The sequence below is a fragment of the Dromiciops gliroides genome, chromosome 2 (genome assembly GCF_019393635.1).
Source record: "Dromiciops gliroides isolate mDroGli1 chromosome 2, mDroGli1.pri, whole genome shotgun sequence".
In the NCBI taxonomy this organism is placed as follows: Eukaryota; Metazoa; Chordata; class Mammalia; order Microbiotheria; family Microbiotheriidae; genus Dromiciops; species Dromiciops gliroides.
Window position 1 is genome coordinate 94,650,707 of NC_057862.1, and position 13,163 is coordinate 94,663,869.

Genomic DNA, 13,163 nt, shown 5'->3' on the forward strand with positions numbered 1-13,163 from the left:
TTTTTTTTGGACATTTATTAGTTTTCACTTCCTTCTGTCATGCTATGTGATGTTGGGTGAGAATGGTACCACGTGCTTTTTAAATATGCATAGGTCTTGCCTATATCTCATTGACTGAAAGTTTTTTTTCAAGAAACATCTCTGATCCACAGTGTTACCTTCCAATACTTTTGACTTCTCTTCACAATAGAAACAACAATCTGAGAAAATTAGCTCAGAGTTTCATGTGACTAAGAGAATTGTGATTGTTCTGTGATTAGATCTTTGTTTACCAACAATATTAATGGGCATGCTTATAACTTTATATAACTGGCTAAGATTTATAACTGGTTAAACTTATAACTGTTTAAAACTAGTTTGGAAAAAGTAGTAGTTAATATGTAGGATAGACCTCAACCTAACATCTATGAAATTGCTTTTTAAAATATATTTTGATAATTATATTTCAATGTAATTGGTAACCTTGTAATCCTACCTTATGCATTCAAAAACATTATTCTGAGAAGAGATCCATAGGCTTCACCAGACTGCTCAAGGATTTCATGATTAAAAAAAAAAATTAAGAATGCCTGATCTAGGGGATTTTGTTACCATATTTCTGCTTTTCAATGCAGTTTGAACTAGGCTTTTCTATACCCACCTGACCAGAAAGTTAAGAGATAGGTTAGGTTTAGTTCTACTAATTTAGTTGATAACCCAATGAAAAAGTTTCTTAATAAGAGATGAAAGGTGTTTGTTGCTAGAGAGGACCTGTCTTTTCAAAAGAAAAAACAAACAAACCATACTTTGTCTGATGGAATAGCAGACATAGAATTATGGGTGGGGGGTTGAGGGGTTGGAGAGGGTTGGGATTACCACAAACCTGTGCCATCTAGCTAAGTTTATCAAGTTAAATGACATGGCAGGTTTTTACAAACTGTTTAGAAAATAAATGTTGCTTTTTTGTGTGTGTTTGTATCTACTAGGCCTAAACTTTACTACCTTGAAATGATCTTCTAACTCTTCCATAAGTAAGAATGTTGTTGAATAAAAAGTCAAATTCCTATGAAATGTGTGGAGTGTTTATGTTTTTGTTATGATACTGGAAATACCTGATTGTGGCAGAAAATGTCAAGTAGTTAAGACGAAAAATCCAAAGTAATATTTGATGTTGTAAAATTGTATAGGTTTCTTTTCTCTTCCCTTCACATTTTTTGAAGAACATACCTTGTAAACATAGTGATAAAATGCCGGGAATATTAGGATTTTAAGGAAATAATAGAGCCTATTATTTAAACTACAATATAAAAGGCAATTATATTGATGAAGAGCTACACGGGCTTTGTGTCTGTGAATAAACTTGGCCTGTACTCAGCTTTTATTTGTTCTTCTGGCATAAACACATATTGTGTGTGATTCCAGTTTAATGGGGACCCGTTTGTATGCCAAGCAGCTGCATTTTAGGCCCTATTGCGTGATTTCATAGCTCTCTGAAAATTGGTTCTATTCAGAACAAGAGATAGAAGGGGAGGAGGGGGGTGGTGAGGAAAGGGGGGGGGGGCTTCAACACACAATCATTTCTTTTCAATTGGAGCCAGAAAGGTTGATGACAACATGACCATTGTGTTATAATGATAAGACCACTAAGGCATCTGTACCTCTCATCAAGGCTTTCACACAACAGCAGATACAATTTAATTCACTGCTCTGTCAGCAGTGCTGATACCATTATGCCGTCTGTCTCCACAGTTATAATCACTGTCCTCTGAGAAATGCAGTTGAAATGATCTTGAGCAGTCAAAGAAACTCTCAATTACGGCTGCCACTTCCAATGTGTCAGATTGTGTCTTATGCACTTGGTACAATTTTCACTTCCAATCCTGTTTATTTACAATGTCTACCAGTAATTACGCTTAACGTGTCATTTAGTGAGGGTGCCCCTGCCAAGGGGATTGTTGGGTGCTGCTGTACCATTGAGTGGGAGTTTCTCGAAGTCAATGCCATCAGCAGCTTTTAGTCCCTGATGGGATGCAGTAGTAATGTTGATAATGCAAGTATCGTGCTCATCAAGTCATAATTAGATGCCACTCAAATGTGCCACTTGTAATAACAGTGTTGATTCATGTTTTTCTCGGTGACTGCAACTACTAATTAGTTAAGTGGTTTTTGGTTGGCCTGCATTTGCTGCAGATTATTATTACCCCTGAAAAAATGTCAAGGTTAGAGATGTTTCTGGCCACTTAGTGCTGCTTTATGAATTTGAATATTAACATAATAAGAACTTTGGACAGACTTAGGAAGTAATACATTTTTGTATTTAATTTGGAGAGAAAATTTTTCTCTGAGTTTAATCATAATTGTAGGTTAATTAAGCTTAAATGAAGCAAAAGTAATCTCTAGTTGTGTGATGCAAGCCCAATGCTTTCTGCCTAACTTTGGTAGGCTTCACACATTTGGGTGTTCTGTGATTGGGTGTGTGAGTGACAAGAGTCAATAAATCCATATATCTTCAGTTTAGTTTATGACAGTGCATTTTCTTTAACAACAAAATATGAGAAAAGATGTATTTTTTCTTGTCTGTATTCAAAAACATAATACACATTCAAATTACTTTGAGTTTTCAGGTACCAAATTCAACAAACTAGCTGAAGAAAGTCTATAAAGGGGTATTTTTAAAGTAATGGGAAAGCATTGAAGAAATTAAAAAGCTCTGCTTTTCTTCTAATTCTAGTAGATATAATGTAAGAGTGTTTGTTTTCTGAGGATGTAAACTACTTTGTTCCTGTGCTTTTCCCCCTGAATTTTATTACATTGCAGTAACTTCTGTGTCATGAATTCTACAAATTAAGGATATATAGCAATAGATATTTCCCTGCCTTGCTTAATGCTACCACATGGTCACTCCAGCATGATATGATCAATGGGTACTTAGGACAAATTGTTTATTTTCCTAGTGTGAATCTTCTCTTAATTTTGATTAACTGATTTCCTTCTGAATCCATCTATGATATCCTGCCAGGAACTGTGTATCATGTTTGACACTTCTCTTTAGTTGAGAGAGAGAGAGAGAGAGAGAGAGAGGAGAGATCCTTTATTTAATATAATATTAACAAGTTTTCTTATTTATACATATATGTATATAATGTGTTTATTATATGGAAAGTTATCAAGTTAGCCATTTTTTTGTTTCCCTGTCAAATTAAAACATTTGCCAATTTTTGAGAGTTCAAATAGTTTTAACATTTCCTAATAGTAGTTAAAGGGTTGGCTAGAAATAGAATTATGCCATTCACATTCATGAGACATGAACTCCTGGAAACAGATGACTAACTTTTTAATGCTATAAACCTTTTTTCTTCATTTTTAGTTTCTCACATGGTTATAGAGGAAGTAAATTTTATGCAGAACCATCTGGAAATAGAGAAGACTTGTCGAGAAAGTGCTGAAGCTCTTGCAACAAAGGTGAGGATTTTTAAATGTAGACAAACTGACCTTTTATTTCCTTTTCCTTTTGCAAAGAATTACTTCTTTTCCTCCATAACAGCATCTCTCTCTCTTCCTTCCTCTCTCTCTCTCTAATTAAATTCCAGCTGTTTGATCATGAGAGAAGCTTGATCTAGTTTAAAAATAATGAAAATGATGATACAGATGTCTCTTATAAAGTCACAAACAACTTTGAACCTTGATTGTAGGAATAGCTGCCTTTGAGCATGTTTCAGTCTCTGTTTGCTGATGAAGACATAGAGTTCCATAGCAGTCTGCTGAACATTACTTTCAAATGTGTATGCATTTGGGTTAAATGATGAACAAGTTTAAAATCAACCTGGTGTGACATAAAAGAATAATGAGCATTTCGTGTTTGAATCAAATGAAAAAGTCAGCCAAAGCATTCCATTTCAGGTGATTGTTTATGAAAGCAAACGGAGGACACGCTAAAGGTGACCTCCAATGCTCTGCTGATTGCTTCTAGCTGATGAATTTACCAAGTGTGTAATTTTCTATATTCCATCTCATCAGAAGTACATTATTATTAAAGAATGTTTTTATCTCTGTCTTATGTATTTTGGGTTGGGTAAAATGCATCTGAGCCACTTCATCAGAAAATGGATTACAGCAATTTTCAACAAAATTTCATTAGCAATGCGGGCTATGTTTCTTTCTTTCTTTTTTTTTCCTCTCCTTCTCCCCCTCCTCCAAAAGTACATCTTTGGATGTGACAAAAATCCTACCAGCAAGAAATCTCTTTAATTTAGATGCATTAGCAATGTATTTCCTGGAGGTATTTACTTAATTGTTTGTATAAGGACACTACATTAGAATTCATAAGATATTTAATCAGAGTCTAACTAAGAAAATGAATCTGTTTATATAAACTTGTGCTCTTCTGATACTTTGTCAGCAAGGTATAAGCTTTGCTGGCCCATAGATTAAAAAAAAAAAAAGCTAATACTGTTCTGTCACGTTACTTTGCCTAACATGACCGGAGCTTATTAGTATTTGTTGATGTAAGAATTCCCTCCCTGTTTCCTCTTTTGGGAACATGGAACATCTGGAAGGAAAGATTCATTCATAGCACATGCCTGTTTGAAAATCACTGGGATCAAAGGATGGAGCAGTTTTTGACTTGGTTTTTCCAGACAACTGTTGTCAGTTGCAACCATACAGTCCAATAGAAAACACTGTCTCCAGTTAGTGGGAGTAGCAGAGTGTAGTGGAGAACAGTAGTAAGGACACATAATTTCAGAGTTAGAAGGAACCTCAGAGTTCATCTAGTGTAACCCTTACCTGTAGAATGAATCCTTATACCACATCCTCAACAAGTGGTCATCCAGTCTTTGCTGGAACATCTGTGATGTCAAATTCACTGCATCCAGAGGCATCCCTACTATCAGTTTAATAGTTGCCAGCCAGGCCTTAGTCCATCTTGGTTATACCACTAATGGGGTGTGTACCTTGAACCAAATTATTTCATATCTCTGGCCCTCAGTTTTCCTACCTGTAATGAAGGGGATGAACTAGATAATGTGTGAATCTCCCTTCCAGTTCTAACATTTTATGAGTTAGCTTTCCTTAATAAAATCACTTCGCTTAGAATCATATAACCTGAAAATGGAAGGAAACTTAGAGGTCATCTAGTCCAAGGCTTCTTAAACTTTTTTCACTTGCAACCCTTTTTTGCCTGAGAAATTTTTGTATGACCCCAAGTATTTAGGTATATAAAATAGGTATACATGACCTTTTAATGTTGCCAAATTTTTCACGGCCCCCACATTGAGTTACTTGTCCCCATATGGGCTCATGACCCACAGTTTAAGAATTTTTGATCTAGTATAATCTCTCCCTGAAGTATGAGTCCTCCTGCAAAATGTTTAATAAATGGTCATCTGACATCCACTGGGACACTTATTGTTTATGTCACCAGTCTTTAAGCAGCCCCTTGTGAAACAACTTGGCATAACTTCAGTATGTGCTGAAAAAGGAGCAATTAGATAAATGAAACTTGTTTTCTATGCTTTAATCCCATATAAAAATTGCTGGTATTTTAGTTAAGAAAGACAGTGACTTATATAATAAACTCTGTCGTTCTCATTGGGATCTTTTGAAAATTGAACATTTAAAGATGAGTAATGACTACATGTCCTGATTAAGTTGCCAGTTGGATTTTATTGAATATATTTTCTAAATTTCTTAGCAACAAAATACTTTTAAATTCTCAGTCTCTCTAGATTATTAACAACAAATTAATGCCAAATGGAATGTTTTATTTCTCTGGTACAGTGTGACATTTCACAATGTTCTTAAAAGCAAGCAGGGTTCCTTTTGTTGCTGTTCTTCTGTAGTATATTTGTTAAATTGCCAAATGTAGAGCAAGCATGTAATTGGTACAGAGTAGTTTAAGTTATCAGTACTATGTTTCTTATTTTATAATTTACTTACATTTATCAAAAAGTTGACTAGTACCAAAATTGTATATAAGGAGACTATGCTATAACAGAAAGAATATAGGTCTTGAAGTCTAGAAGAAGTAGGTTCTTGTCCTAGCTACACACCAGCTATGTGACCTGGGTCAAGCCACTTAAACTCTCTGTGATTCAGTTTCCTCACCTGTAAAATGGTGATAGTGAGATTTTTACTACTAGACTCACTGGGTTGTTGTAAGAAACAAATCATAAAATATGTATTAATAGTGCTTATGAAAGTGATTTTTAACAGTATAGGGTTATTTCGTGAGCCATATGATAAGAGGATTCTGTTATAGTGGAGCATCATAAAAACCTATTTCTGCAGTGTTATTTGTTAATACAGATAGTTTCAAATGGATAATAGCCTGTCATTTATGTATATACTACTAAAAAGTTTCTATGACAATGTTAAAACTAATTAGAATAATAATTTTCTTGCCTATAAACTGAAAAAAAGTTAGATTAGGTGATCTCTAAGGTTTCCATCCAATTCCAACATTCCTATGATTCTATAACTCAGATTTCTAATAAACATCCAGTTAGATGGAACTTCAGGTCTCCAATGTATAAATAGGATGTATTTTTTCTTTGTAATATAAAAAGATGTCTTGAAGGGGAAAAATGTTACAGCCATATTAGGAAAGTTCTGGTTACAACATAAAATCTCAATTAAAAGGCTCTCAAAGTCCATCTAATCAAAACTTACTCTTGAACAAGAATTCTAGAACATACTTGGAAAGTTCTCATCCAGGCTATGCTTAAAGACTTCCACTTCTAGGAAGTCCTTTATTATATCATTCCTTTATTTTCATTTATGACTTTTACTCATTGACCTTAATTTTGTCCTCTGAGGCTGAGTTAAACAGTTCATAAATGTATATATGAATAGCTATTCAAATTCTTGAAAGCAGAACCATCAAGTAAGACATTCTTCTTCAGGCTAAATATCCTTATTTCCTCATGTGCATGTTCTCTAGTCTGGGTACCATCTTGGTTGCCCTCTTTTACATGCTCACCCACTTGTCAGCATCCTTCCCAAAATGTGGCTCCCAGAATGGAATATGATAGGACAAATGTGGTTTTATCAGGTCAGAATATAGCTTTTGACTTGCCTTTGAACCAGTAACTTTCTTAAGTTGAGATATTTTGTGAAGAACTAAAGGTTCATCCTGTAGTAAGCTACATAGTCAAGATAGATTTTATACTTGGGCCAGAGGCAGCAATTGCTATCAGGAGGTCATTAACCTTAGGTGGAGCTCTAAATCACTTATGATTAAAGAAATGAAAATTAAAACAACTCTGAGGTACCACCTCACAACTGTCTTGCTTATATGTGTAAGATATTACCCGTGATGTCATTGGTCCTCTATGAAAAACAAAGGAACAGTAATCAGATTGGCTAACATGACAGAAAAGGAAAATGATAAATCATGGATAGTATATGTAAAAATAGGGACACTAATGCATTGTTGGTGGACTTGTGAACTGATCCAACCATTCTGGAGAACAATTTGCAACTTGCCCAAAGGATTATAAAACTGTGTATACCCTTTGACCCAGCAATACTACTACTAGGTTTGTATCCCAAAGAGATCAATAAAAGAGAAAAGGACCTTTATGTACAAAATATTTATAGCAGCTCTTTTTGTGGTGGCAGAGAATTGGAAATTGAAAGGATGACCATCAATTGGGGAATGGCTGAACAAGATATATGATTGTGATGGAATACTATTGTGCTATAAGAAATGACACTGTGGGATGGTTTCAGAAAAGACTGAGAAGACTTATATGAAATAATGCAAAATGAAGTGAGCAGAGCCAAGAGAACATTGTACACAGTGACAGTAATACTGTAATGATAAACAATTATGAAACACTTGGCCACTGATCAATACAATGATCCAAGACAATTCCAAAGGACCAGTGATAAAAAAAATGCTATCTACCTCCAGGGAAACAACTGATGAACTCTTAAGTGCAGATAGAAACGTAATTTTTTCACTTTTTTCCCTTGCCTTTTATTTGTAACATGGCTAATGTGAAAGTATATTTTGCATGATGTCACATATATAACTGATATATTACTTGCCTTCTCAGTGGGTGTGGGAGGGGCAAAAGAGAGAAGTTGGAACTCAAAATCTTTAAAAACGAACACTGAAAATAAGTAAATAATTTTTTTAAATCCTCAGGTGGAAATGGTAAATACCTGACTATCACTATTTTGATGATACCTTAGGAAACCATTCAGACCTGATGTTCAGCCTAGTTGGACCATTATTAGAAATCTGAATTATTGAATCATAGAAATGTTAGATCACCTAATCCAACCTTTTCACTTTATAGGCAGGAAAATGATAAGTATCAAATCAATGAACCAATGAACATTTATTGAGATTCTGCTATGGGCCAGGTTCTATGTTAGGTCGTGGTGGTAACAACAACCAAAATGAAATAGTCCTTGTTCTAAGGGAACTCATATTCATTCTATGATGACAAATGCAGAGAGGCAAATGCAAAATATATAGAAAGTAAAATCAAGGTAGTTTGGGGGCTAGAGATGGAAGTATTGGCAGCTATGGAAAATAAAGAAAGGTATTAGGTAGGAGGTGACAAGCAAAACTTGGAAAGAAATTTGGGACTTTGAGTCATAAGTGAGGAGGAAGTACATTGCAAACATGGGGGATGGTCTAGGCAAAGGGTCGAGATGGGAGATGGATCATTGTGTGAAGAATAGCAAGTTTGGCAAGATCAGCTCCTTCCTTGTAGTCTTTCTTAAATGCTCTGTGCTTTTAGGGATATTTCTGTATTTGTTTGGAATTACCCTCAGGGGCAGCTAGGTGGAGCAGTGGATAAAGCACTGGCCCTGGATTCATGAAGACTTGAGTTCAAATCCAACCTCAGACACTTGACACTTACTACCTGTGTGACTGGGCAAATCACTTAACCCTCATTGTCCTGCAAAAAATAAATTAATAAATAATTTTTTTAAAAAAAGAAATTACCCTCAGTGATTTCTCTTATTGGATCTGATCAGCCTGAGGCCCATTGTTCACCCCCCCCCCCGCCCCCCAGCCCTAGTGACAGATTCAGCTTGCTACCCACTCCAAACTGTTATTTCTCTACTATGTGCTGTCTTTGGATAGGTAAGTATCTTGGTGGAAGAGGGAAATGCTTACCATAAGCTCCTATCTGGCTGCCTCTCTGTGGGCTATTAGCTGTCTTTCTAATCTGTAAACTCCTGCCTGGAGCTTCCAATCTGTAAGAGGGGGTTAAAAAATCCCCCAGGTTCATTAAGCCCCGTGTGGGCCAATCTGTAAGGGCCTGCCCCCTCCCCAACTGCTTCTCCCAGACTAACAAGAACCAAGACTGAAAAGCCTCCTTTTAATAAAAGCAAAAAACAGGGTTTATTGATAAGAATAAATTTAGAAATAAGGACAAAGAAAAGCAAGAAATATGACCTATGAACTTGATACACCAACTCAGCTGCTTTACCTTTAACTTTCTCTCCTGCTGCCATGAACTTTTCTTCCTCTCTCCTTCTCTACTGGTCTCCTCAGTCACTTGCTCTGTGGATGTGGCCGGCTGCCGCCACCTGCACTTCCTTAGCTCTTCTACGTCTCTCCACCCGTCTCTGTCTCCTCCACTTCTCTCCACCTGTCTCCTTTCTCAGTTGCCGGCTCCTTCACTCCTCTGCTCTACGTCCCCCCCAACTGCTATTCTCACTCCTCTTATAAAACCCTTCTCTCTCAGAAACCTCAGGCCGACCACCCACACACACCAAGCTAATTTGCTGGCACCCCCAGGGGAGGTGTCCAAGGCCGGCAGGGGCACGGAGCCTCCCTATACACCCTTGCTTGGAGGAGTGAGCCAGAACTCAGGGCCTCTGTACGGAGGCATGGCGTGCCCAAGGCTCGCGTGCCCTGGGTGGGTGGTGCGTTCCTGAGGCTTGCGGGGAACAAGAGTGATGGTCCCCAAGCCAAGGTGGACATGGTTGGGGTACACTGAGGACAGTCTGTTCCAGTTTTAGGGAAAGCAGTTGCGCCGGGGAAGGGGCAGCCCGTACCCTAGGAACCCGGGACTGCCCCCGGCTGTGACCAAGCCAGGAGTCACAGCCTGCTGGGCCCAGCTGGGGAGAGCTCAGCATCAGTCATCTTAATTTTAGCCAAAGGTGGGGGTCCCCCAAATCAATTCTTATATTACATAGATTATTCTGGTTAAAGGAAAATAGATTTTATTTATTTATTGTTGTTCTTAACTTGTCAAATATTAGCAAAAATTCCTATATATAAATAGAGCTTTTTTTTTCCTTTTGCGGGACATTGAGGGTTAAGTGACTTGCCCAGGGTCACACAGCTACTAAATGTCAAGTGTCTAAGGCCACATTTGAACTCGGGTCCTCCTGAATCCAGGGTCAGTGCTTTATCCACCACATCACTTAGCTGCCCCCAAATTCTTGTATAAAAAGAAGAACAGAAAGAATATTGCATTTGAAAATCTACACCTTTCCATAAAACTTGCTTTTCTTTTTGAAATTATATAATACATTCAATATATTAGATTCAAAACTGTCTTCCATGTCTGTCACCTTCTGAACATATTTCTATCTTTTGTTCATTTAAAAAAATCTGCAATTTCCTATCCCCTTCCTCTTCCTTCCTTTCTTCTTCCCCCTCCCTTCTTTCCTCTCTCCCTTCTTCCCTCCTTCCCTTCCTTCCTTCTCTTCTTTCTCTTCCCTCTTCCTCCTTTCTCTTTCTTTGGTGTAACTAATAATTCCAGTAATAATACTTAAAAGGAAAGTGAAGGAAGTGTTAAAGAAAAACCTGTGTTACTCTAAATTTTTAAAGATAGGATGGTAAATTGTGGCCTGAATTTTTCTGTAAACAAAGTAAGGAAAATTCAGGTCATACTGAGACATTCTCCTTTGACACCCAGGAAGAAAAGCCTAATTTGTTGCTACATATGAAGGATCATATTACTTTCTTCCTTTTAAAAATTCATTAAGAAAGAATAGAAGTCCATAAATGTATGTTCTTATAAATTCTATTTCAAGAGTATTTTGGTTCCCACTCCATTTCTCAGAATCTTCCAATATAATTTGGAGGGCCAGGTGCTGATCTGGGGGTGGAGTATTTTTTCTGCCTTCATAAATTATAACTTTAGTGATTCCTTGAGGAGAGTCTTTGGGGTAGCCAGAGGCTTCCTCACCAGTCAATGAAGCTCTTAGCAACCTGTTACACAGAGTCAGCTTCTGGTTGTGCTAGCAGCACACTCTCTCATGTCCCTTCCTCCCCAAATCTGTCTGGATTCCATGTTGTTGAGGTTGGAATCAGATAGGCAAGAAGAGGAGCAAACAGAATGGGGGTCTTTTCCTGAAGAATCTTCGTTCTTAATGGAATTCACAACAGATTGAAATTCACAAATAGTCCCTAATATCTCAAAGGGCTTCACTAAGGACTAATGTCCAATGTGCCACATAAGGTCACAGATGTACAACTAGAAGGAACTTCAGAGGTCATCTTCTCAGGAAGCTGAAGGCCAGCAAGGCTATGTGATTTGTCCAAGCAGACTTGCCCAAATGATTTGCCACAAAAGTATTAAGTATCCGATTACTGCTGGATTGAAACTAATAATAGCTAGCATTTATGTACTGCTTTAAGGTTTGCAGAGTACTTTACAGATATTCTCATTTTATCCTCATAACTCTGAGATGTGCTGAGCACCAATGATACAGAGAATGAAACTATCCTTAGCTGCAAGGACATTATGTTTTAATGATGGGGAGATAGGAAGTATAGATAGAAATGTACACAGCATAAAAATAAATATGTACATAGGAGTTAATAGAGAATAGTTTGGGAGGAAGGGCACTAGCGGGGGGCTGGGGGGATCAGAAAAAATCTTCATGTAGAAGATGCTGCTTGAGCTACCTCTTAAAGGAAGAAAGGGACCTGGACACAGGAAAGCACATTCCAGGTATGTAGGATGGTCAAGTGTAGGAGTTGGAGGGTCCTGAAAAAGAAGGGGAAATGATGTCCAATGTGGTTGGAAAAGTAGGTTGAAGCCAGGTCTATCTACTGTAAATATATCTTTCTGCTGTACTATAATACCCCACCTCTGCATACCTTGGTATATTTATAAATAAACAATGCACAATAAAGATAAATGTAAAATCCAACACTTGGGCTCATAGAATATAACACATACTCTATACTTATAGAGCATTACACATACTCCTACATAGTAGCGGGATGTTGGCTAGGCAAATCAGTCAATTAACAATCATTTATTATGAACATCACTGAGGGGAACGGGGTATCAGTGGATTCCAAAACCTTAATATGGGGCAGGTAGGTGGAGCAGAGAAGTCAGGAGGACCTGAATTCAAATCAGACCTGGAATACTTAATAGCTCTGTGACCCTGGGCAAGTCATTTAACCCTGTTTGCTTCTGTTTCCTCCTCTGTTAGAAGAGCTGGAGAAGGAAATCGCAAACCCATCCAGTGTCTTTGCCAAGAAAACCCTAAACAGGGTCATGAAAAGTTGGAAACAACTGTATAACAGCACATCTAATGTAATATTATGCAGGGTCCAGAGAGATGTAGTGTTCAGAGCAATGGAAATAATAGTCTTCCTGTCCTCTGTTGAGTCAGATCACATCTGGAGTCCTGTGGTCAGTTCTGGACACCACGTTCTAAGGAAATTGACAAGTCAGAGGCTGTCCAGAGGAGGATGACCAGGAGATTAAGTGGTGACCCTGTCATACAAGAATTGTTTGAAGAAGCTGGGGATACTTAGCCTAGAGGAAAGAAGATTTGGTTGTCTTGAGGTATTTGCTAGGTTTTCATCTTGAGAAGGTATTGGAGCCTTGCTTTGTTGAATCTTAACACATAGAGCAAGGGGTAGAATTTGAAGGGAGGCAGATTTGGATTTGATGTAAAGATAAACTCCCTAATGATTAGAGCTATTTAAAGGCAGGATTGATTCCATTGGCCTATAGTGCATGTAAACCCTTTCACGGGATGTCTTCAAATGGAAACTGGGTGATCAGAATCTCCAGAATTTTAGAGTTTGAAGGGACATTAATCCAACCAATATTAGAAAGGACTCTCCACCCAGCCTTGTTCTCTGCTTGAAGTTTTCCAGCAAGGCAGAACTCACTATTTCCTAAGCCACCCTACTACATTTTTGGACAGTTCTAAAGGTCAGACATTTTTTTTCTGAC

The 13,163-nt window shown here is 37.5% G+C and overlaps 1 protein-coding gene across 3 annotated transcripts in view; it reads left to right on the forward strand.

The window, feature by feature from the left end:
* Positions 1 to 13,163, forward strand: part of SHTN1 (shootin 1) — a 124,185-nt gene that overhangs the window by 38,695 nt on the left and 72,327 nt on the right. For all 3 annotated transcript variants that reach the window (XM_043982228.1, XM_043982226.1, XM_043982229.1), the window contains exon 4: positions 3,347 to 3,441. In XM_043982228.1, the coding sequence (XP_043838163.1) occupies positions 3,347 to 3,441 (95 nt within the window). The remainder of the gene's footprint in view (positions 1 to 3,346; positions 3,442 to 13,163) is intronic.